This window comes from Festucalex cinctus, chromosome 10 (genome assembly GCF_051991245.1).
Source record: "Festucalex cinctus isolate MCC-2025b chromosome 10, RoL_Fcin_1.0, whole genome shotgun sequence".
In the NCBI taxonomy this organism is placed as follows: Eukaryota; Metazoa; Chordata; class Actinopteri; order Syngnathiformes; family Syngnathidae; genus Festucalex; species Festucalex cinctus.
Window position 1 is genome coordinate 20,367,233 of NC_135420.1, and position 25,825 is coordinate 20,393,057.

At 32.8% G+C, this 25,825-nt stretch overlaps 2 protein-coding genes and 1 long non-coding RNA gene across 3 annotated transcripts; 2 read left to right on the forward strand and 1 right to left on the reverse strand.

Moving 5' to 3' along the window:
- The first annotated feature begins 22 nt into the window (after positions 1–22).
- Positions 23–10,598, forward strand: LOC144026798 (uncharacterized). The gene is made up of 5 exons (XR_013285305.1): positions 23–346; positions 3,048–3,113; positions 4,538–4,643; positions 4,724–4,876; positions 9,836–10,598. It is a non-coding gene; the product is annotated as an uncharacterized LOC144026798 (long non-coding RNA).
- On the reverse strand, positions 2,065–10,029 carry LOC144026795 (signal-transducing adaptor protein 1-like). The gene is made up of 13 exons (XM_077533799.1): positions 9,823–10,029; positions 7,301–7,372; positions 7,064–7,183; positions 6,921–6,977; positions 6,675–6,823; positions 6,392–6,523; positions 6,042–6,111; positions 4,707–4,809; positions 4,520–4,609; positions 3,483–3,539; positions 3,362–3,394; positions 2,620–2,793; positions 2,065–2,420 (listed from the first exon to the last, which is right to left on the reverse strand). Exons 1-13 carry the CDS (start codon positions 9,907–9,909, stop codon positions 2,368–2,370), a joined length of 1,197 nt encoding a protein of 398 aa, XP_077389925.1. The 5' UTR covers positions 9,910–10,029; the 3' UTR covers positions 2,065–2,367.
- Positions 10,599–10,971: 373 nt separating the features above from the next.
- On the forward strand, positions 10,972–15,192 carry LOC144026797 (ras-related protein Rab-11B-like). Its single transcript, XM_077533800.1, has 5 exons — positions 10,972–11,135; positions 13,197–13,392; positions 13,466–13,659; positions 13,741–13,821; positions 14,737–15,192. Exons 1-5 carry the CDS (start codon positions 11,096–11,098, stop codon positions 14,880–14,882), a joined length of 657 nt encoding a protein of 218 aa, XP_077389926.1. The 5' UTR covers positions 10,972–11,095; the 3' UTR covers positions 14,883–15,192.
- Positions 15,193–25,825: the final 10,633 nt, after the last annotated feature.

A 25,825-nucleotide genomic window follows, 5' to 3' on the forward strand; every position in this document is an offset into this window, starting at 1 on the left:
TCTTAACGATTGTTTCTCGATCCTGTCAATAAATCTGCGTAACGACGCCGTGCATGCTCGTTCCTGGCTGCGCATGCGCACTTCCATTGTTTGTAGCATGTAGCTAGCTTTGTGTAGTAAGCTTAGGTTTCGGCCATTCATCGTTGTAGCTAACCGCGTACTTTGAAAATAGCTGATCCGCAAGAGGACATTCATATGAAGTAGGCCGGCTGCAGAGACTGATGAAGATGATGATGAAGATGAGCTCGGACGTTAGCGACATTTGAGAGGCGTTTCCTCCAGACGAGCAGCAGAGCTGGTGGGATGTAATCGTCCGCATGCGCAGTTTTTTAAACGTGACAAACATGTTTGGCTTCCACTTTTCGAGACCATAATTGAATCCACCTTTAAGTAGAAGAGAACATCAAACAAGCCAGTACATTAGCCATGTCAGTCCAAGTGAAAATAAAAATCTGTAATTTCTCCATTGCTTTACCCATTGTTAAAGTTTCTGGAAAATTTATGGGTCGAGATAATACTGCAATTACCCTTTACTGGGCTCATTCGTCTTGATTCATGTGTGTCTCAAACAATATAACTATTGCCAAGGCTGAACAATACTCGTCGACATCAAATGGATCAAAGAAAAACTGCAAGTGTCAGAAATCATCAACAGTCATGCAGTAGTCACGGTGAAATTCCATAGTCCATTGTGCAAGTAAACAGACAAACAGTCATTGGATTTGATGGAATTTTTTGCTGAGGCCTACAGTCTGGCAAGCCAACAACTCGCAATTACCTTGCAGATAATTAAACGCTTTATTCTTCCCCTTCATTCTATTCTAAATTTAGATGTGTGTAAATTTGAGGTAAAATCCAAAAGATTGCGGCGATAATTTAGCAAAGAAAACGTTTTATTTTAAATCCTATTTTATTTTTTTATGTAGTCACTCCATGGTCCACAAAACATGCAGTTAAATCCAGTAGTGTTGAGTGAGACTGAGTGTCTATGATTTCATCTAAAAATCTATATTGGCTATTTAGCAATGACGTAGTATAGTAAACCCAAATGCAATACCATTCAAAAGTTTGGGTTTATAAAATGTCCTTATTTTTGAAAGAGCAGAACGTTCCTGGAATTTCAGGTTAATTTGCCAAGAACGTATATTTCCTAGAGCTATAGGGGGAAATATGGATGTAACTTCACGAGGAACTGTTTGGTCTGCAGGAACCTATTGTCTAAATGTAGTTCTGTGGTAATTGAAACTATAAATGCCAACAACATCAACCTGCTAAGATTTTCTGTTTCAGTTCTGATGAAAATAGAACCATTTAGTTCCAGGAACCTCAAACGCAAGTTCATTTCTCATTTAAAGTGTGGTATATTTTCCAAATGGATCTACTTAATTAACATATCTCAGGAAAACTCCACAATCCGCTGATATAGCTGCATTAGAACGTCTCACAAGTCCACAAGTATCACAAATTTATGGAAGTGTGTCACTGCCAATGTGGAGTAAACATTTTGACTGGAAAATAACATTTAAACGTATTTACAAATATGTTCGACTGTCTTTTGTTTGGCTAACTGATAAAAACTAAGCATTTTTTACCATTATGCTCATTTACCATTATTTACTATTTTTATCATTATTATTACATATACTATTACATATTTACCGTTATTAACATTTACAATTCTGTCCATATTTTGCCATTTGTCCATTATGTCTTTTAGTATTGAGCCAATTTTATACCAATGTGTTAAAAAAAATTAAGCAGTTTAGAATTTTTTTTTAGGATTTATTATGTCTGCAGTGCATGATTTCGGTTTGTCATTTTTTTCCCCCCATAATGCCACTGGCTATGCACATGCGCAAATACTACTAAATGCTACATTCTTAGTAATTAGCCCGTTCAAACATACTTCCGAATATGTTCAAACGTATTTGCAAGTTTAAGCGCATTTGCTAGTCAAAAATATTTACTCCATATTGGCAGTTCCACACTTCCACACATATGTTCCACGTTATGACCCAAAAAATTGCCATGAACTTAAAAAAAACAAAAAAAAGCCAGACACCATCACATTATTATTGTTGACTTTATTGACATCAGGTCCAACGATACATCCAATAGAAAACTATATCACATGTGGGCTCTATTTACATCTGTGCCCACTTTCACTTATGTACAACTCGCGTCAATATCAAACCGCCCAGCGGCTTGTCGACGTGCGAGGAACGTCCGCCGCCATGGCACCGACCGTCTTCAGCACACGTGCAGCGGAGTGTCCGAGGGAAGGAAAGGAAAGTGCAGCAGGTCGTCATGGCGACAAACGTGTCGTCAAAAAACGTTCACATTGATTGGTTGTGGCGCTCGCGTCAGTCAGCTTTCACACTTGGCCCTCTTCTCGAACCTCTGCTTGAGTTCTGATATGGCTGCAGGGGCAAAAACATTAACAGTCAATTCCACACGTTTTTTTTAATTTTGTAATTTTTTTTTACAAAATATAAAGTGAGCAGTTATTCAAATACAAAATGTCATTACTCTTAGGATGAGTTTTATTATCCTCCCCCCCCCCCCCCATTATCCTTTTGGGCTCTGTGAACTCTGACTAGCGTCTTGTGTGTAGATTACCATCAAGAGAGAGTATGGACACACTCTGGCCATGGGGGTCCGAGTGGTTCCTCAAGATGGGCTCCCTGGGGTACTTGGACCTGGTTGTGGAGGCTTTTGAGGGAGACGTTGCGAACTTGCGAGGGGCGGGCGTTGGAGCTTTCACCGATTTACCGGCTGCTTTGCTGTCGGGTTCTGGACAGACAGACAGGAAATCACATTTATTTGACATGGAAGCACAGGCCCCTATCTATCTAGCGAGCTGGCAAGCTAGCTAGCTAGCTATTTGTTTATTCTCTCTCTCTCTCTCTCTCTCTCTCTCTCTCTCTCTCTCTCATCTGTCGATCAATATCATATCAATAAAATATTCTATCAATATATCCATCATCATGTATATCACAATCAATTTTTCAACTTTTTTTTTTTTTATCCATCCATCCATCATTTAGAACTGTTTCCGACATGACGACACCATCATAACACCGGTTGGCCAAAACCTCTGATGTCACAATATGGTAAGTTTACTATTTTTTTCCTCCCACAAATCTATACTATTGATCGGTCCACATGTGTTTATACAAATTTTTGACCAATCTAAAAAGTATTGAAAATGGCTTCCTTTCTTTGCTGATGCAATATTAATGGGTGAACTAATTTTGGGCGTCTCCTGACAAGTGATGAATTTATATTTGTGTTTGGGAAAGCCAACCAATTGTGGGGGGGGAGTTCTCCATGGAAAAGAAAAGTAATAAAAGAAACCTACCTGGAAAATGCTCCACTGTGGAATCTTTGTGGACTGTAAAGCATGACAAGAAGTGAGTCAGTAAGAGAACAAATATGAAGCCAGGCCTGTCGGAGACAAACGGGAGATAATAAATACTCACTATTGTCATTCATGTAGACACTTTCCTCCCCCTCTTCACTCGGCACTCTTGGCAAGGCTGTGGAAAAACAAACAAATGTGTAATTAGTGTGCATGACTGCCACTCAATGACATATTTTTGAGCGCGAACACAACCGCAACAATCAGCTATTCAGGATCCCTTAAATGTTTTTCCACACAATGCAGCGGAAAGTTTTGCCAAGCCAGATATTTCCTTTGTTTCTATATTTTGTTTGCGCAACCCCCACACGCACAACATGCCTGAATTTTTTTTCTGTTTATAGAGTGATCATTTTCTCCATAAAGGTCCTTTTTTTTTTTTTTTCACAGCTTCATAATTAAAAAGAAGAGAGGGTGAGTTTGAGCCATGTAATAAGAGGGCTCTACAGATCCACAAATTATGTTATAATTTTATTTGCATGTATTTCTTGAATTTTCCATTTTTGGGGGAAAAAAAGTCAATTCTAATTTGTTCTTGTGTGATTATTAGTTGATTTTTTTTAACCCTTCTGTTTTATTGCTCATCAAATGAATCGATAAGAACATGTAAGTTCAAAGTAGATCATTTTTTTAAATAAAATGTCTTCTGATTATAAGTGTAATCAACATATACAATGAAAGTTGTTTATTTCATGTTTGTGGCCCTTAGATTTAATGAAACAGAATGCGAGCTGAATTGACCCAGGAGCTTCAGTAATTTTCCAGAGAAACAAATTAATCAGGAAGATTACGAAAAAAAATAAAAATCAATAAATTAAATGTCGGAAAAAAAAATCTAGGCAAAAAAAAAAAAACTTAAATACCTAGGGGATTTTTTTTTTCTAGAATTTTTTTTGAGATTGTATTTTAGCACATTCATGGGTGGTAATTTTGTACACGTAAGGGGAAAAAAAATCAGTTTTTTTATGTATATATATTTTGAGAAAAATAAGATTGTTAATGTGTGAAGTATTTTTGTACTTTGTTTTCGGAAAAAAAAACAAAAAAAAAACTCCAGACATAACAATGTGGTCTGACGAGACCTGTGCATGCTTCTACCTGGTTTGGGCTGTGTAGCTGGTGGCGTGATGTGCAGGGAGGCGCCACGCACCCTCTTCTCCCCATTTTCACTATCCAAGCCAATGTAAGCTGCACAAACAACAACAACAACAAATTAGAAAAGGTAAAAAAAAAAGAAGAAAAAAAAAGGTGACCGCGCACGTAGAAAAGTTTGAAATGTACTTACTAATATTTTGCTCATAGGTTTCCTCCCTAGCCAGAGGTGCCAGAACTCCTTCTGTCACTTTTTCGAAGTAACTGACGATGTCGTGCAATGTGGGACACGGAACCTGCACACACATGCATAAACAGTGTCAACATGGGAGGACAGAGAGGACGCGCAATCTCTACACAGAGGTGGGAGCCCGGATTCGAACCCCCCAACTGCTGTAAATGTACTGTATCCTCAAAATAATTCACCACGCTGCCAATAGTGCCTTAAGTGCTGGCAACAAAAGTGAGCACACCCCCAAGTGAAAATGTCCAAATTGAGCCCAAAGTTACTATTTAATACCGCGCCAATAATTAACAGGCGTAACTAGATGGGATCAGACATCATTTTGCTTCAATGATGTAATTTATTCCTATTTCATAACTTTTTTTCTTTTTTAAGACCAGTTTTTCAGCATACATGCATGTGGAAGTGGGCCACAATAAACAATGTCATGTCGTGGCACATTGCCCAAGTTGGACCTTGTACTTCCTTGTTCCAAGTTACAATTATGCTTCGTCATCACCAAGTATCTCGGTTTCGGTGAAGCATGCGCAATTCCTCACTCTTGCATGAATAAAACTCTTGGATTTTATTCCAAGATAATGTAGAAAATATCACCACAATAGTAGATAATATATCAGGTAGCATCAAATTTTATTATATAAATTTAATTTTGGAATAATACACAAATGATTCTATCCAATATATTTGTAATTAATTTAATAATGTGTCAATGTAAAATTGTTTATTTTAATCAGATTGTTTTAACTTTTCAAAATTAAACCATTTTAGAAGAAAACGTTCAGCAAAATGAATGCAACAAATATTAAAACAAGCGTAAGAATGAGTTGAGTTATGCATGCTTTTTTCTCCAGTAGACCTGATTGTTGTAATGGAGTCTCTAAATTACTGAATGGTTTTGAGTTCTGAATACATGACGTGGCTCTGAGGTCTACAGATTCGGGCCAATTAGTGGAGTTGAGAGTTCAAAGCAAATATGGTTAAGCAGCATGTAGCAGTTGTGCCGCAACAAAAGTGAAGTCAGCGTTAAGTGTAAATGCTTTTAAATCCAGATTAAAAAGTACGATTTCCCCACATACCTAAGGTCTTTAAAATCATTTTTTATGCCCTTCTTTGCTTGACTTATAATAAAAGTAACTTTTACTTTTGATTTTGCATACTTTGACATGCATGCTGTGCAACGCCCATCGTAAACAAGGAACAAAAATGCCATTCATTAATTATTCTAATTATTCTCCAGTAATTAATCACTTAAGATCTGACACCAGGTTTCAGGGATCTACTCACAGGAGTGTCCACTTCGATGATGTAACCGTCATCTTGCTTGCAGCTCACGCGGTAATGCTTGAAGATGGTTCTGATGGTACCACAACACAGTCGTGAGTTTCATAAAGGACAACAACAATAAAATAGATATTCCATGCAGACATGCTGTCGTGCAGTGGTTCTCAGAAACAGCGCCTTGGTACATTAGCGTGCCATTAGAGAACATCAGGTTCTAACCGCAGAAAATTATCCAGTTACACTTAATTGAGTGTGTGAGCTTTTTCAAATGTAAAAAAATATGTGCCTCGGTCACACTGGGACACAAAACTGCTATACTGTCTTGGGTGTGGCGCGCGTATGTGCAGTCGTACCCATTCATCTCTTCCCTGGTACTGATAGCGAAGCCGGTGCCGTCCCTGCTGGGCCTCAGCAGCATATTTCCTTGGCTGGCCTGTTGCTCCAGCAGCAGCTCTGCTTCCGTGCGGGACACCAGGTGGAAACAGCTATGGGCAGAACACGTGATGATGTCATCAAAGAGAACAATTGGCATGCTGATGAGTGAATTGGCAACTTATTTCGTACGATTACGCTACTTCCCATCGTAAGATGCGATTTCAAAGCGGAAAATGACGATCAAATTCTATAAATACGCACTCTGGCATTTCCAATTCCCTTGTGGGCTCCACATCAACAGTGGGGGAAGACTGTTGCACATCTCGGAGTCTCTCCTTCTCCTTTTTCACCACCTCTTCCAACCTAAGCAACTGGCCCGGCAACAGGTTCAGCATCGAGGGCACCGACAGCTGCAAAAGCATGCGAAAAACCACCGCATCATGTAATACTCCAAACAATAATCCATAAACTGGAATATGAATAATATGAGCGAGTAGTGAAGCAAACCTCGGCCACGGATTGAATGAAGCCCTTCCACAACTCTCGAGCCTCTGCATTCGGAGCCTGGAAAGGAAACGGGTGGTCATGAAATTGACTTGCGTGCATGTATATGGATCGATTGTATTTACGCAATCTCGTATTTTCCTCACAGAGAATTTGATGTCGCTGTCTTGGGTCTGGAGGTTGAGTTTGGCTGCGTCCAAGTTGTAGTCCATTGAGTTGTCATCTGTGATCGTGATGGGCCCGCTGAGCTCCAGCTTCTCAATGTACTGTTGAAACACAAGTCAACATTCAGCTCACATGCTAACTGTTTGTACGCTAACACATAGCAAGACTGCTACTTAAATACCCTCCAAATTGATGAGATTCTTATTTTAGTCTGTTACCTCAGTGTCTCTCTTGTCGTTGAAGAAGAAAAGTGTGTTGCCGCACAGGCAGGTCCACAGCTTGCGAGATTTCTACATTGACACACAAAGGGGGGATGGGTAACGTTAAGTAATGATGGGAAATTATACAGAGAAAATCCCCATAAGCGAACGAGCCAGCAAGGTAAACTAATCCCGAGTGTTGGATGATGATGGAGTAGTAATTATGTCTTATTAAAAATTTTCCACTGATACTGATCCACATATCATTATGTGGTTACAAAGTTTCAAGCTGCCAGTTTGTGTTGCTAGCATGTTAGCATTTGATCCATTCTCATGTGAAATTATAGTACCATTTGATTTCAAATCTACTCTATTTGAGTACCGGGAAGAGTTATCACTTGTTGGAAATTTTTCAATGTTCATTCCCACTATTGATTTCAATAATATGAAAAAAAAAAAAAAAAAGGTTATATCAAATCAACATACATTTTTATATGTAATAGTGATAGACCGATATGTTTTTTTTCAAGGTTGACACCAATACCGATTATTAGTGGTCAAGGAGACCGATAACCGATAATTCAAGCCGATATTTAGTTGCAGTAAAAGAGAAAATATTAGCATCAAAATAAAAACAAAAAATTAAATAAAAACAATTTCTTTTTATTTTAAACATCTAAGGAATTGGCAGCTTTGTTTAAAAATTCTTAAATAATAAATAAAATAAAAAATATATGGAGTTCTCTGTGCAGCATCTTTTTTATAAAGTGGAAATTTAAATAAATCCATAAATTTAAGTTCCCTGTATTTCACTGAGCCGCAAATACATGTGAATGTAGCTAATTTTGTGTTTTCGTCATGGTACTTGATGTGACCTTTGTAAAAGGTTTCAAAAGATCTTCGCAGACAGTGAAATATTGTCTGAATATGTTTGAAATATCATTGTGACAAGTAAGAACTGTCTGTGAACAACTTTCAAGTCCTGATGAAAACCCTAAATTTGCTACGTTCGCAAGCATTCGCCGCTCAGTGAGATACCGATTTTATCGGCTTTCAGATTCGTAAAAAAGCCGATGGCGATATTTGGGATTTTGATAATTGGTCTATCCGACTAATAGTAAGTCTAGGGATCGCGAATTATATTATACAAGGGCTAGACAGGCTGACATGTTTTTTGCCGCCATCTTGGTGCTACGGATATGAGAAAGAGACAAACTTAGCCAAAGTAGTAATTGGTGGAAGGCTTGCGAAAATATAGTCACCGCCATGTAACGGTCCATACAAAGGATTGGTACATTCGTCAATATGAATGTGCGTAGATAATTGACATTAAATTGTACTTGCTGTACTGTAATTGTGTTGCTCATATCGCATTGATGCTATCCCGTGTCGCAATTCCGTTTCCGGTACTACCCGCTCCCCTTTTATTTCGACTTCATAAAAACAAACAAAAAGCATGAAAAAAAACTAAGAAAACATGAAATACACTTGTGGAGCTCGACAATATTTGTAACGTCAAGGTTTGCTTGACTTTGGAGACAGATTAATGCAATATTGTAATGCTGGTTATTTGAAAATATGAAAGAGCTGACTGACTGCTGATTGTTGTATAAAATTTAAACAATAGCTGAAGTGTAAGCGGTGAATAACGTCAGCGTGTGTAAACCAGTGAATCACCCCCTTTAGCACACACGAACATGTCCTTGACACTATTTCCTGGTGCATCAGTTGGCAAACGACAACAACAAAAGTCTGCGCTTACTCCATGTCATGACACAATGTTTCCACACACAATTGAGAGCGAAAAAAAAACACAAGCAGTAATTAACTCACATATGAGCCACAGAATTAGATTGGGCTAAGTCAGTTTTTGTCATTTTTAAGTTAGGTGCAGAAATGACGAGTGAAAAGGAACATATTTAAGGTGTAATCATGTATAGTGGCCTAAATCAAGGTTTGCTTCCAATTTTGACCATAGTCAATTATCTAGTCCATTATTCCACTCAGCACATTTGCTGATTCATCCATTTACAACATTGGGCCAAGGCCAATTTGCAAGATAGCTGCACCGATGAAAACAGGCTTCACCTGCCTCAAAAACTTCCCAGTGAGGTTTAAATATTAACAGAGGACGAAGAAGATGAATGTTCAGAATAAAAGTCAAATATGTTAGAAAACACCAGAAGGTTTAGTAAGACACTTATTGTCTAAAGTTGTACAATTGTCATCTATCTTTAATGATATTTAATGGCAAACGATAGTCGTGAAATTCACTGACTCACACATGATGCTACAATGAGGCTCTTCATAGAAAATGTTTTTGCACACCCATATATTTGAACAACATAATGTATAAAATCAATAGTTTAAAAAAAAAAAATGCATGCATACATTGGAAAATATAAAAGTTTTACACGCGTTGCATTAAAAAAAAAAAAAAGTATCCAAAAAAGTAGCCACTGACTTTAAATCACACCAAAATGAACCATCTTCATTTTATGTTAATTCCACTTAATTTATATTTCATCTCTTTGACTCACCTTGTCTTTAAAGGAGCGCTTCTCCAGGTAGCCTTCGTAGTAGCAGTGTGGCATCATGGTGAAGGGCCGCCCTTGTCGCTTGTGCATAGTGAATGGGAATTCTTCAGCACCGTAATCAAGCGTCAACACCAAAGCATGTCCTTGTCCTGACTAAGAGGCTGTCACTCGAGTGAGGTGAAGATATAGTTCGCTCGTCGACCTGTGATTGGTCCACAGGATCTGTGTGTGTGTGCGCACGTACCCACGATCTTCTTTCCGGAGAATGGAAAGCACCTGGCTTCATGTCACAAAAGTTGAAGAGCGAGTCAAACTGGATGGACTTGCATTTTCCCTCCAGCGAGCCAACAACATTAGACATTGTTGTTATATAATTTTATTTTATTTTTTTGTAATCAGACTTTTTTTTTTTTTTTTACACAAGTGCATCAAGATAGCGAATGCTTGTATGGTTAGAAATACAGTAACAATTGCATTGAAAGTTATTGCACATTTCAAGTTTTTTTTTTCAATTATTTGTCAAAAATATTCAGTCAGCATAATAATTGCAGTATGCTTTATCATAATATTTAAAATAATTTTCTAGTTCAGTTTTAAATGCGGTCATGCAACTGAATTGATTTTAATTAAGTTTTTAAATTTCTAATTAACACATCACATTGATGCTGTTCCTCATTGGACATTTTAAACGTTTTTATTTATCTGCAATTAAGATTTTTATTTATGGAAAAATAATGTTTAACTTTTTTATATAATGTACAATTAAACTAAGATTGCTACAAATAGAAGTATCTATTTTAATTAGTTCTGTTTTAATATCGTTGCCTTTGAATTTATTTTAATATTTTAAAGATTTTATTCAGTTCAGAAAATGTATATTTTTTTCATTTTAAATTAATTTGAATTCATTATTTGTTTTTAATTTCAATTTGTATTTGTTTTTCAAGTGATTTTGAAAATTATTGTCAAAAAAGTTTTTATGTTTATTTTAATATTTCAATTAATTTGTCTTCTTAACTATTAATTATAACTTTTTATTTTTTATTATTTTGCAATTGAAAATGTGTCAATAGTCCTATTAATCATAGTGCTGTTACCAAATTGAAAACGTTATACAATAGTTTGATGAGCCTCCTTACGCTTTTGTCAGGCGTGTCATGTGACAGTGTGACGTCACTTCATGTTTCCGGCCGTTGACAGAGAGGTGACGTCATTTCATTCCGCCCTTGCACAACTGATTGAAAGACGGACTGACTGGTAGATCGTCAATGAGAGCATGGCGAACAGAGACGATGAATATGATTTTCTTTTCAAAGGTAAAAAAAATAAATAAATCGCTTGTCTTGACAGAGCGATATCAGGCGATTAAGCTCGCGTGCGAGGTAGCATCATGCAGATGCTAGTGGTAGCGGCTAATGCTAACTAGCTACTTTGGGGGGGGGGGGGGGGGGTTCGTCCTTTTAAATGCTATTGTCAAACTTGTCATCTATTCCTAACATTGTATAGCCGACGGCTAACTTCTTAAGTGGTTATATTTAAATAGATCTACAGTGCGTTCCTCTTGTTTGCGCATTTTTCACGGGGTGTCGTAATGTAGCTCAGCAAGCTAATTTCTAACACTGATTCAATTGCCCAAATCTTTATTTGACTCTTCATGTCCTTAACACACACAAAACACGGCCCAAGGAAAATCTATATACGTTTTTGGCAATTTGACGTATTTGTAAATTGACACTGATTATATGTTGTTGCTTGAGGCAGAAGAAAGCCGGAGGCAAGTTTCTCTTGAGTTTTCTTGGCAGATGGACAGCTTCAAGTGCTAAACAGAAACTCGTTTATTTTCCTCACGGGTTAATAAGCATTTATCTACTCTAATAATAACTCGAATAAAATACTTTTATTTCAGGTATCGTTCTATCAATTTTGATTTAATAGTCGTTTTCCCCCAAGACCTTCCCATTCACATTAATGTAATCTATTACACAAATGTGCAATAGGATTTATAGACAACCCCTTTAAAATAGTCCAATGTACTTTCTCTCCGGAATGTCTTGATGGGCTTGAAAGTTCTTTGTACCCTGTTCTTTGACACCCTGTGTGCAATGTAACAAAGCAGCAACAGAACATACAGTAATGTTTTGGCTTGTCATACTTTTTATTTGATATTATGCTTTTTATGTTTTGTTTGCATCACATGGTACATTTTGTTGTACAGTGGAACATTTAATGTACTCATTGGGGAAATACTCCTCCAGGGCTGGGTTGTTTGGCCCAAAATTTATATCATGGTAGAAATTGCACCTCTTCACAGTCCTGGCATATATCATGATTTAAAATTAACAGTAAAAAAAATTATTTTTGATTCAATAATAATATTAGGAATAGCCAAGTACCGACACCAGGTATCTGTATCGGGCCAGTACCCGGGCGTAATGGATGACTGAAAGCAAGTCTATTCAAATCTATTAAGATGATTTAAACAAACAAACAAACAAACAAAAAAAACAACTGAAAATATGTTCAATAAACATTAGGCTAAAAGGCATTAAAACAAAGTTCAGATTTGGATTTTTTTTTATTATTATTTATTTAATGTTTTCTCTTGGACGAAAAATGAATATCTGCTTGAAATATTAGTTTTCGGTTTCATTGACTTGCTAAATTCTGTACCAGCCCTGTTAAAAAAAATAGAATCTCTTTCTTTTATATCGTTACTGTGGCCTGAAAACACCCAATACTTGTACAGTAATAAAATTATTGTTTTGTACTTTTTTTGTGGCCTAAAAATGCCCAATACAGTACAAAGCAATTGTAAATTAGTAAGCTTGAAACTGTGAAAAGTTTGAGTGAATCAAAACTTACATCTGTGCAGCTGGTTACTTGAGTTGTGATCTTGGTTTGCTTTCTTTTTCCATACCTGTTACAATTGTATTCCATAGATAAGGATTTGACAATAATAATAAAAAAATAAATAAATCCTGTGTATTGTAGCAAAAATAGCTTGCTCGAGACACGCTTATACGACTGGCTGCTGAGTAAAAAAAAACAGCCATATACGGGCTTACAATCGCTTCTCTTTGACTATTAATGGCACCACAGCGCCGTTTAGTGGCGCTACAGCGCAATTGCAGCTGTCAGCTACAGTACATAAAAGTGTTTTGAATGGACTCGACACTATTTTCATGTCTGTTAAATTGAAGTTATATTTTGTTTTAGGTAATTAGTTGATGCCCATCCAAAAAAGTTTAGTAATTGCTGATTGATGTCACAAAATGGCGGCAAAGATGGTGCCAAAGCACTATTTGTTTTGTTTTAGAGACGGCAGACTTGAGCAACCAAAACATAGACGCATTTTTCTTCTCTTTTTCCTTTTACAGTCGTGCTGATCGGCGACTCCGGCGTGGGAAAGAGCAACCTGCTGTCGCGCTTCACCAGAAACGAGTTCAACCTGGAGAGCAAGAGCACCATCGGGGTGGAGTTCGCCACCCGCAGCCTCCAGGTGGACGGCAAAACCATCAAGGCTCAGATTTGGGACACGGCCGGGCAGGAACGCTACCGAGCCATCACCTCGGCGTGAGTATCCTCCCCCCCCGGTACCATTTTGTGTGCGAGCGACGGAGTTGTTGACCGTGTTTCCCGGCGTCAGGTACTACCGGGGCGCGGTGGGCGCTCTGCTGGTGTACGACATCGCCAAACACCTGACGTACGAGAACGTGGAGCGCTGGCTGAAGGAGCTGAGGGACCACGCCGACAACAACATCATCATCATGCTGGTGGGGAACAAGAGCGACCTGCGACACCTCAGGGCCGTGCCCACTGACGAGGCGCGGGCATTTGCCGGTAAGTTCACATCACACACACACAAAAAATGACACCATAGAAATAAAATAAGTGACTACTTTGCATGTTCTTTCTGGTTAGAAAAGAACACGCTGTCATTTATTGAGACATCAGCGCTGGACTCGACGAATGTAGAAGAAGCCTTCAAGAATATTTTAACAGGTGGGCGAACACACAGCTCCATTTTGTTCATTTTCGGGTACAAACTTCAGGTTCCACTGCACTATAAATCTATTGGACATATAATGGCCTCCTCTAATAAAACACATCATCTCACCTAAATGTTAGGTGTTCTCTCCAGTTAAATGTAATATTTTCTCACTGTGACATGCAAAAAATAATAATAATAAAAAAATAACACCATTGCGGGGGATAGGGAACACCCACAAATAGTGAAAATCTGCATATACTTGATGCCCACTGACATGTATTGAGTTTCTTTTTCTTTTCTTTTTTTATTATTATTATTATTTTTATTTTTATTAAACCCCCCAAAACACGGAACCTCCGTTGTATGTTTTCCAACAAAACTAACCAAAAATAAACAAAAATACATTCTTATTCAGTGAATTTTTATTCAGTAATTTAACACCACTATTTACTTGTAGTTTTACATTCTTTAGAAGTGCAAAAGTAATACTAAAACGAGAGTTATATTTATAAGTTTCAAAAATAATAATAAAATACAATAGACTGCAATGAAAAAAAATTAAGTACTCAAAAGAAGAGGAAAAACACATTTAAAAAAAAAAAAAAGGCATTTTTAAGCAGCTTAACATCCCCTGACATTTATGGGAAATTAAAAAAAAAAAAAAAAAAATTGGATATAATAGATTAAATCTCTGAAATTGGCGAGGAAGTATATGCCAGTCTAAATCTAAATCTAAATCTGCACCCAAATGATTTAAATGTATTTTTCCTACAACGGCTAAAAGAAAATAGGTAAATATTTGACTTGACCTTTTTTTTTTTCTTTTTTCTTTCAAATGGATACTGAAGTATATTTATTGTTTTGTTTTTGTGTGTGTGTGTTTTTTTTTTTTTTTTTTTTTGTTTTTTTTTGTCGTCACGCCGCAGAGATCTACCACATCGTCTCGCAGAAGCAGATGGCCGAGCGAAGCGCGCACGACGAGTCGCCGGGCAACAACGTGGTGGACATCAGCGTGCCGCCCACCAGCGATGGCCACAAGGGGCCCAGAGTGCAATGCTGCCAGAACCTGTGACCTTTTATCATCATCATTATCATCATCATCATCCTCCGCACTTAGGTCACATGGGATGAACACTATTTTCTTTCTTTGAAGAAACACGTTGAATGAGGTGCCGTCACAGCATTTCAGCGCAGACCAAACCGTCTTAATTAATGGCAGTTGAGCAGTATTAGTGACTCCCAGTTTTCTTTTGCGTCATGCCAAATATATTTATAAAATGTCATTCAGTATTTATTGAACACTTATTGCTTATAGTTGTCACTGTTTTTGTTGTTGAAGTTTTCAAGACTGATTGTTTGCAATAAAATGATCAAAAGCCAAATGTCTTAAATGCTCAGTTTTGATGAATTTGAACTTTGTTAGTGAGGGCACTGAAATACTGCTAAAATTTAGGAACAAGACATAAAATGTTTATATAATTTAACATTTAAAAGGTAGTCTCTTGGCCAACTCTCTTCTTCACCGACGGGATCCGGCAATCTCTGCCTCGTCAATATTTTGAAGCAGATGTAATGCCTCTACTGTTTAATTTATTTATAGGCCAGCCCATGTTGACATTTCTCCGAATACCTGGCCGAAAAGTGGTTGCAATGGAAATACGAGAGCGCCGTCAGCGGTGCAAGAATAATGACTCATAAATATTTTCTTTTCTTTTTTTTTTAATACAATAAAATGGTAGCATAGGAATAATATACATACAGGCACGTGAAAAATCAAAAGGCCAGAAAGCAGGAAACATCGATGATCTATGTGAACAAAAAACGCCTTACTATACATGGTCCCATTAAAAAATAAAAAATTAAAATAAAAAAATGCCTGACTATACATAGTCACTTTAAAAAAAATACCTTACTATACATGGTCACTTAAAAAAAAGCCTTAATATACATGGTCCCTTTATATCTATTAAAAAAAAGCCTTACTATACATGGTCTCTTTAAAAAATAATAGCCCACTATACATGGTCCTTAAAAAAAAATAAAAATAAAAAAAAATGCCTTACTGTACATGGCCACTTAAAAAAAAATGCCTTACTATACATGGTCTCTTTAAAAAAAAAAAAAAACGCCTTCCTATACATGGTCCTTAAAAAAATAAAATAAAATAAAAAAAAAGCCTTACTATACATGGCCACTAAAAAAAAAAAATGGTCTCTTTAAAAAAAAAAAAAAAAAAAAGCCTTACTATACATGGTCCTTAAAAAAAAAAAAAAAAAAAAAAATTAAAACGCCTTACTATACATGGTCACTTAAAAACAAAACAAAAAATAAAGCTTACTATACATGGTCTCTTTAAAAAAAAAAAAAAAAAGCCTTACTATACATGGTCTCTTTAAAAAATACAAACAAAAAAGAAAGCCTTACTATACATGGTCTCTTTAAAAAATAATAGCCCTACTATACATGGTCCTTAAAAAAAAAAAAAAAAAAAAAAAAAAGCCTTACTATACATGGCCACTTAAAAAAAGATGCCTTACTATACATGGTCTCTTTAAAAAAAAAAAAACAAAAAAAAACGCCTTACTCTACATGGTCCTTAAAAAAAATAAAAAATAAAAAATTAAAACGCCTTACTATACATGGTCACTGAAAAACAAAACAAAAAATAAAGCTTACTATACATGGTCTCTTTAAAAAAAAACAAAAAAAAAACGCCTTACTCTACATGGTCCTTAAAAAAAAAAAAAAAAAAAAAATGCCTTACTATACATGGTCTCTTTAAAAAATAATAGCCTTACTATACATGGCCACTTAAAAAAAAAAAAAGCCTACTATACATGGTCTCTTTAAAAAACAAAAACAAAAAAAAAACGCCTTACTATACATGGTCCTTAAAAAAAATAAAAAAAATGCCTTACTATACATGGTCTCTTTAAAAAATAATAGCCTTACTATACATGGTCCTTAAAAAAAAAAAAAAAGCCTTACTATACATGGCCACTTTAAAAAAAAAAAGCCTACTATACATGGTCTCTTTAAAAAACAAAAAAAAACAAAAAACGCCTTACTATACATAGTCCTTAAAATTTTTTTTTTTTAAAAATGCCTTACTATACATGGTCTCTTTAAAAAATAATAGCCTTACTATACATGGTCCTTAAAAAAAAAAAAAAAACCCTTACTATACATGGTCTCTTTAAAAAAAAAAAAAAAAAACGCCTTACGATACATGGTCCTTAAAAAAAAATAAAAATAAAATTAAAAAAAAAGCCTTACTATACATGGTCTCTTTAAAAAAAAAAAAAAAAAAAAACGCCTTACTATACATGGTCCTTAAAAAAAAAAAATACGGCTTACCATACATGGTCACTTAAAAAAATCACCTTTCTATACATGGTGCCTTTAAAAAAAATGCCTTACTATACATGGTCTTTTTTTAAAAAAAAAATTAAAACGCCTTACTATACATGGTCACTTAAAAACAAAACAAAAAATAAAGCCTTACTATACATGGTCTCTTTGAAGAAAAAAAAAAAAACGCCTCACTATACATGGTCTCTTAAAAAAAAAAAAAAAAAATGCCTTACTATACATGGTCTCTTTAAAAAAAAAAACGCCTTACTATACATGGTCCTTAAAAAAACAAAACAAAACAAAAAACAAAAAAACGAAGAAAAAAAACCCCGGCTTACTATACATGGCCACTTTAAAAAAAAAATGCCTTACTATACATGGTCCTTAAAAAAAAAAAAAAAAAAAAAAGCCTTACTATACATGGTCTCTTTAAAAAATAATAGCCTTACTATACATGGTCACCTAAAAAAAAAAAAAAAAAAAAAGAAAGCCTTACTACATGGTCTCTTTAAAAAAACGCCTTACTATACATGGTCCTTAAAAAAAAAAAAAAAAGCCTTACTATACATGGCCACTTAAAAAAAAATGCCTTACTATACATGGTCTCTTAAAAAAAAAAAAAAAAAACGCCTTACTATACATGGTCCTTAAAAAAAATAAAAAAATAAAATGCCTTATTATACATGGTCCTTAAAAAAAAAAAAAAAAAAAAACGGCTTACTATACATGGCCACTTTAAAAAAAAATGCCTTACTATACATGGTCCTTAAAAAAAGAAGAAAAAAAAAAAAGAAAAAAGCCTTACTATACATGGTCTCTTTAAAAAATAATAGCCTTACTATACATGGTCACTTAAAAACAAAACAAAAAATAAAGCCTTACTATACACGGTCTCTTTAAAAAAAAAACGCCTTACTATATACATGGTCCTTAAAAAAAGAAAGAAAAAAAAAGAAAAAAGCCTTACTATACATGGTCTCTTTAAAAAATAATAGCCTTACTATACATGGTCACTTAAAAACAAAACAAAAAATAAAGCCTTACTATACATGGTCTCTTTAAAAAAAAAAAACGCCTTACTATATACATGGTCCTTAAATTATATATTTTTTTTAAATGCCTTACTACATGGTCTCTTTAAAAAAAAAAAAAAAACGCCTTACTATACATGGTCCTTAAAAAAAAAAAAAAGCCTTACTATACATGGTCTCTTAAAAAAAAAAAAAAAAAAAAACGCCTTACTATACATGGTCCTTAAAAAAATAAAAATAAAAAATACAAAAAAAAGCCTTACTATACATGGTCTCTTTAAAAAAAAACAAAAAAAAAAACGCCTTACTATACATGGTCCTTAAAAAAACAAAATACGCCTTACTATACATGGTCCATTTAAAAAAAAACAAAAAAAAAAAACGGCTTACTATACATGGCCACTTAAAAAAAAAAAAGCCTTACTATACATGGTCTCTTTAAAAAATAATAGCCTTATACATGGTCACTTAAAAACAAAACAAAAAAGAAAGGCTTACTATACATGGTCTCGTTAAAAAAAAACAACGCCTTACTATACATGGTCCTTAAAAACAAAAAAAAACAAAAATGCCTTACTATACATGGTTTCTTTAAAAAAAAAAAAACGCCTTACTATACATGGTCCTTAAAAAAAAATATATATATATATATATATATAAATGGCTTACTATACATGGCCACTTAAAAAAAATGCCTTACTATACATGGTCTCTTTAAAAAAATAATAGCCTTACTATACATGGTCACTTAAAAACAAAACAAAAAAGAAAGGCTTACTATACATGGTCTCATTAAAAAAACAACGCCTTACTATACATGGTCCTTAAAAAAAAAAAAAAAAAAAAATGCCTTACTATACATGGTCTCTTTAAAAAAAAAAACGCCTTACTATACATGGTCCTTAAAAAAAAAAAAAAAAAAAAAATGCCTGACTATACATGGTCACTTAAAAACAAAACAAAAAATAAAGCCTTACGATACATGGTCTCTTTAAAAAAAAAAAACGCCTTACTATACATGGTCCTTAAAAAAAAAAAAAAATGCCTTACTATACATGGTCTCTTTAAAAAATAATAGCCTTACTATACATGGCCACTTAAAAAAAATGCCTTACTATACATGGTCTCTTTAAAAAAAAAAAAAAAAACGCCTTACTATACATGGTCCTTAAAAAAACAAAGCAAAAAAAAAAAAAAAAAAAACGAAAAAAAACCCGGCTTACTATACATGGCCACTTTAAAAAAAATGCCTTACTATACATGGTCCTTAAAAAAAAAAAAGAAAAAAAAAGCCTTACTATACATGGTCTCTTTAAAAAATAATAGCCTTACTATACATGGCCACTTAAAAAAAAAGCCTTACTATACATGGTCTCTTTAAAAAAAAAAAAAAAAAAGCCTTACTATACATGGTCCTTAAAAAAAAAAAAAAAAAAAAATGCCTTACTATACATGGTCCTTAAAAAAACAAAGCAAAAAAAAAAAAAAAAAAACGAAAAAAAAACCGGCTTACTATACATGGCCACTTTAAAAAAAAAAAGCCTTACTATACATGGTCCTTAAAAAAAAAAAAAAAAAAAGCCTTACTATACATGGTCACTTAAAAACAAAACAAAAAATAAAGCCTTACTATACATGGTCTCTTTAAAAAAAAAACACCTTACTATATACACATGGTCCTTAAAAAAAAAAAGCCTTACTATACATGGTCTCTTTAAAAAAAAAAAAACGCCTTACTATACATGGTCCTTAAAAAAATAAAAATAAAAAATACAAAAAAAAGCCTTACGATACATGGTCTCTTTAAAAAAAATTTTTTAAAAAACGTCTTACTATACATGGTCCTTAAAAAAAAAACATACGGCTTACCATACATGGTCACTTAAAAAAATCACCTTTCTATACATGGTGCCTTTAAAAAAAAATGCCTTACTATACATGGTCTCTTTTAAAAAAAAAAAATTAAAACGCCTTACTATACATGGTCACTTAAAAACAAAACAAAAAAATAAAGCCTTACTATACATGGTCTCTTTGAAGAAAAAAAAAAAAAACGCCTCACTATACATGGTCCTTAAAAAAAAAAAGAAAAAAAAATGCCTTACTATACATGGTCCATTTAAAAAAAAAAAAAAAAAACAACGGCTTACTATACATGGCCACTTAAAAAAAAAATGCCTTACTATACATGGTCTCTTTAAAAAATAATAGCCTTATACATGGTCCCTTAAAAACAATACAAAAAAGAAAGGCTTACTATACATGGTCTCGTTAAAAAAAACAACGCCTTACTATACATGGTCCTTAAAAACAAAAAAAAACAAAAATGCCTTACTATACATGGTTTCTTTAAATAAAAAAAAAACGCCTTACTATACATGGTCCTTAAAAAAAATAAAAATAAAAAATATATAAATGGCTTACTATACATGGCCACTTAAAAAAAATGCCTTACTATACATGGTCTCTTTAAAAAAATAATAGCCTTACTATACATGGTCACTTAAAAACAAAACAAAAAAGAAAGGCTTACTATACATGGTCTCATTAAAAAAACAACGCCTTACTATACATGGTCCTTAAAAAAAAAAAAAAAAAAAAAAAAAGCCTTACTATACATGGTCTCTTTAAAAAAAAAAACGCCTTACTATACATGGTCCTTAAAAAAAATAAAAAAAAAAATGCCTTACTATACATGGTCTCTTTAAAAAATAATAGCCTTACTATACATGGTCACTTAAAAACAAAACAAAAAAGAAAGGCTTACTATACATGGTCTCGTTAAAAAAACAACGCCTTACTATACATGGTCCTTAAAAAAATAAAAAAAATAAAAATGCCTGACTATACATGGTCACTTAAAAACAAAACAAAAAATAAAGCCTTACGATACATGGTCTCTTTAAAAAAAAAAACGCCTTACTATACATGGTCCTTAAAAAAAAAAAAAATGCCTTACTATACATGGTCTCTTTAAAAAATAATAGCCTTACTATACATGGTCACTTAAAAACAAAACAAAAAAGAAAGGCTTACTATACATGGTCTCGTTAAAAAAACAACGCCTTACTATACATGGTCCTTAAAAAAATAAAAAAAATAAAAATGCCTGACTATACATGGTCACTTAAAAACAAAACAAAAAATAAAGCCTTACGATACATGGTCTCTTTAAAAAAAAAAACGCCTTACTATACATGGTCCTTAAAAAAAAAAAAAAATGCCTTACTATACATGGTCTCTTTAAAAAATAATAGCCTTACTATAGATGGTCACCTAAAAACAAAACAAAAAATAAAGCCTTACTATACATGGTCTCTTAAAAAAACAAAAAAAACGCCTTACTATACATGGTCCTTAAAAAAAAAAAAAAAAAAAAAAAAAAAAAAAAAAAAAAATTGCCTTACTATACATGGCCACTTAAAGAAAATGCCTTACTATACATTGTCTCTTTAAAAAATAATAGCCTTACTATACATGGTCACTTAAATACAAAACAAAAAATAAAGCCTTACTATACATGGTCTCTTTAAAAAAAAAAAAAACGCCTTACTGTACATGGTCCTTAAAAAAAAAAAAAGAAAAAAAAAGCCTTACTATACATGGTCTCTTTAAAAAATAATAGCCTTACTATACATGGCCACTTAAAAAAAAATGCCTTACTATACATGGTCTCTTTAAAAAAAAAAAAAAAAACGCCTTACTATACATGGTCCTTAAAAAAAAAAAAAAAAAAAAAAATGCCTTACTATACATGGTCCTTAAAAAAACAAAGCAAAAAAAAAAAAAAAAAAAACGAAAAAAAACCCGGCTTACTATACATGGCCACTTTAAAAAAAATGCCTTACTATACATGGTCCTTAAAAAAAAAAAGAAAAAAAAAGCCTTACTATACATGGTCTCTTTAAAAAATAATAGCCTTACTATACATGGCCACTTAAAAAAAATGCCTTACTATACATGGTCTCTTTAAAAAAAAAAAAAAAAAACGCCTTACTATACATGGTCCTTAAAAAAAAAAAAAAAAAAAAAAAACGGCTTACTATACATGGCCACTTTAAAAAAAAAAATGCCTTACTATACATGGTCCTTAAAAAAAAAAAAAAAAAAAAAAAACGGCTTACTATACATGGCCACTTTAAAAAAAAAAATGCCTTACTATACATGGTCCTTAAAAAAAAAAAAAAAAAAAGCCTTACTATACATGGTCACTTAAAAACAAAACAAAAAATAAAGCCTTACTATACATGGTCTCTTTAAAAAAAAAACACCTTACTATATACACATGGTCCTTAAAAAAAAAAAAAGCCTTACTATACATGGTCTCTTTAAAAAAAAAAAAACGCCTTACTATACATGGTCCTTAAAAAAATAAAAATAAAAAATACAAAAAAAAGCCTTACGATACATGGTCTCTTTAAAAAAAAATTTTTTTAAAACGCCTTACTATACATGGTCCTTAAAAAAAAAAAATACGGCTTACCATACATGGTCACTTAAAAAAATCACCTTTCTATACATGGTGCCTTTAAAAAAAAATGCCTTACTATACATGGTCTCTTTTAAAAAAAAAAAATTAAAACGCCTTACTATACATGGTCACTTAAAAACAAAACAAAAAAATAAAGCCTTACTATACATGGTCTCTTTGAAGAAAAAAAAAAAAAACTCCTCACTATACATGGTCCTTAAAAAAAAAAAGAAAAAAAAAATGCCTTACTATACATGGTCTCTTTAAAAAAAAAAACGCCTTACTATACATGGTCCATTTAAAAACAAAACAAAAAAACAACGGCTTACTATACATGGCCACTTAAAAAAAAAATGCCTTACTATACATGGTCTCTTTAAAAAATAATAGCCTTATACATGGTCCCTTAAAAACAAAACAAAAAAGAAAGGCTTACTATACATGGTCTCATTAAAAAAACAACGCCTTACTATACATGGTCCTTAAAAAAAAAAAAAAAAAATGCCTTACTATACATGGTCTCTTTAAAAAAAAAAAACGCCTTACTATACATGGTCCTTAAAAAAAAAAAAAAAAGCCTTACTATACATAGTCTCTGTAAAAAATAATAGCCTTACTATACATTGTCACTTAAAAACAAAACAAAAAAGAAAGGCTTACTATACATGGTCTCGTTAAAAAAACAACGCCTTACTATACATGGTCCTTAAAAAAATTAAAAAAATAAAAATGCCTGACTATACATGGTCACTTAAAAACAAAACAAAAAATAAAGCCTTACGATACATGGTCTCTTTAAAAAAAAAACGCCTTACTATACATGGTCCTTAAAAAAAAAAAAAAATGCCTTACTATACATGGTCTCTTTAAAAAATAATAGCCTTACTATAGATGGTCACCTAAAAACAAAACAAAAAATAAAGCCTTACTATACATGGTCTCTTAAAAAAACAAAAAAAACGCCTTACTATACATGGTCCTTAAAAAAAAAATGAAAAAAAAAAAAATAATTGCCTTACTATACATGGCCACTTAAAGAAAATGCCTTACTATACATTGTCTCTTTAAAAAATAATAGCCTTACTATACATGGTCACTTAAAAACAAAACAAAAAATAAAGCCTTACTATACATGGTCTCTTTAAAAAATAATAGCCTTACTATACATGGCCACTTAAAAAAAATGCCTTACTATACATGGTCTCTTTAAAAAAAAAAAAAAAAAACGCCTTACTATACATGGTCCTTAAAAAAAAAAAAAAAAAAAAAAATGCCTTACTATACATGGTCCTTAAAAAAACAAAGCAAAAAAAAAAAAAAAAAAAACGAAAAAAAAACCGGCTTACTATACATGGCCACTTTAAAAAAAATGCCTTACTATACATGGTCCTTAAAAAAAAAAAAAGAAAAAAAAAGCCTTACTATACATGGTCTCTTTAAAAAATAATAGCCTTACTATACATGGCCACTTAAAAAAAATGCCTTACTATACATGGTCTCTTAAAAAAAAAAAAAAAAAACGCCTTACTATACATGGTCCTTAAAAAAAAAAAAAAAAAAAAAAAGAAAAAAATGCCTTACTATACATGGTCCTTAAAAAAAACAAAGCAAAAAAAAAAAAAAAAAACGAAAAAAAAACGGCTTACTATACATGGCCACTTTAAAAAAAAAAATGCCTTACTATACATGGTCCTTAAAAAAAAAAAAAAAAAAAAGCCTTACTATACATGGTCACTTAAAAACAAAACAAAAAATAAAGCCTTACTATACATGGTCTCTTTAAAAAAATAAACACCTTACTATATACACATGGTCCTTAAAAAAAAAAAAGCCTTACTATACATGGTCTCTTTAAAAAAAAAAAAACGCCTTACTATACATGGTCCTTAAAAAAATAAAAATAAAAAATACAAAAAAAAGCCTTACGATACATGGTCTCTTTAAAAAATTTAAAAAAAAAAACGCCTTACTATACATGGTCCTTAAAAAAAAAAAAACGGCTTACCATACATGGTCACTTAAAAAAATCACCTTTCTATACATGGTGCCTTTAAAAAAAAATGCCTTACTATACATGGTCTCTTTTTAAAAAAAAAAATTAAAACGCCTTACTATACATGGTCACTTAAAAACAAAACAAAAAAATAAAGCCTTACTATACATGGTCTCTTTGAAGAAAAAAAAAAAAACGCCTCACTATACATGGTCCTTAAAAAAAAAAAGAAAAAAAAATGCCTTACTATACATGGTCTCTTTAAAAAAAAAAACGCCTTACTATACATGGTCCATTTAAAAAAAAAAAAAAAAACAACGGCTTACTATACATGGCCACTTAAAAAAAAAATGCCTTACTATACATGGTCTCTTTAAAAAATAATAGCCTTATACATGGTCCCTTAAAAACAAAACAAAAAAGAAAGGCTTACTATACATGGTCTCATTAAAAAAACAACGCCTTACTATACATGGTCCTTAAAAAAAAAAAAAAAAAAAAAATGCCTTACTATACATGGTCTCTTTAAAAAAAACCCCGCCTTACTATGCATGGTCCTTAAAAAAAAAAATAAAAAAAATGCCTTACTATACATGGTCTCTTTAAAAAATAATAGCCTTACTATACATGGTCACTTAAAAACAAAACAAAAAAGAAAGGCTTACTATACATGGTCTCGTTAAAAAAACAACGCCTTACTATACATGGTCCTTAAAAAAATAAAAAAAATAAAAATGCCTGACTATACATGGTCACTTAAAAACAAAACAAAAAATAAAGCCTTACGATACATGGTCTCTTTAAAAAAAAAACGCCTTACTATACATGGTCCTTAAAAAAAAAAAAAAAAATGCCTTACTATACATGGTCTCTTTAAAAAATAATAGCCTTACTATAGATGGTCACCTAAAAACAAAACAAAAAATAAAGCCTTACTATACATGGTCTCTTAAAAAAACAAAAAAAACGCCTTACTATACATGGTCCTTAAAAAATAAAAAAAAAATAAAAAAAAAATAAAAAAAATTGCCTTACTATACATGGCCACTTAAAGAAAATGCCTTACTATACATTGTCTCTTTAAAAAATAATAGCCTTACTATACATGGTCCTTAAAAAAAAAAAAAGAAAAAAAAAGCCTTACTATACATGGTCTCTTTAAAAAA

Coding starts and splice junctions, on each gene's coding strand:
- LOC144026795 (XM_077533799.1), bottom strand. CDS start 9,909: ATGCACAAGCGACAAGGGCGGCCCTTCACCATGATGCCACACTGCTAC. Junction 6,824..6,920: donor TCATTCAATCCGTGGCCGAG/GTTTGCTTCACT, acceptor ATGCTTTTGCAG/CTGTCGGTGCCCTCGATGCT. Junction 4,610..4,706: donor AACCTATGAGCAAAATATTA/GTAAGTACATTT, acceptor TTGTTTGTGCAG/CTTACATTGGCTTGGATAGT.
- LOC144026797 (XM_077533800.1), top strand. CDS start 11,096: ATGGCGAACAGAGACGATGAATATGATTTTCTTTTCAAAG. Junction 13,393..13,465: donor TACCGAGCCATCACCTCGGC/GTGAGTATCCTC, acceptor TCCCGGCGTCAG/GTACTACCGGGGCGCGGTGG. Junction 13,660..13,740: donor CGAGGCGCGGGCATTTGCCG/GTAAGTTCACAT, acceptor CTTTCTGGTTAG/AAAAGAACACGCTGTCATTT.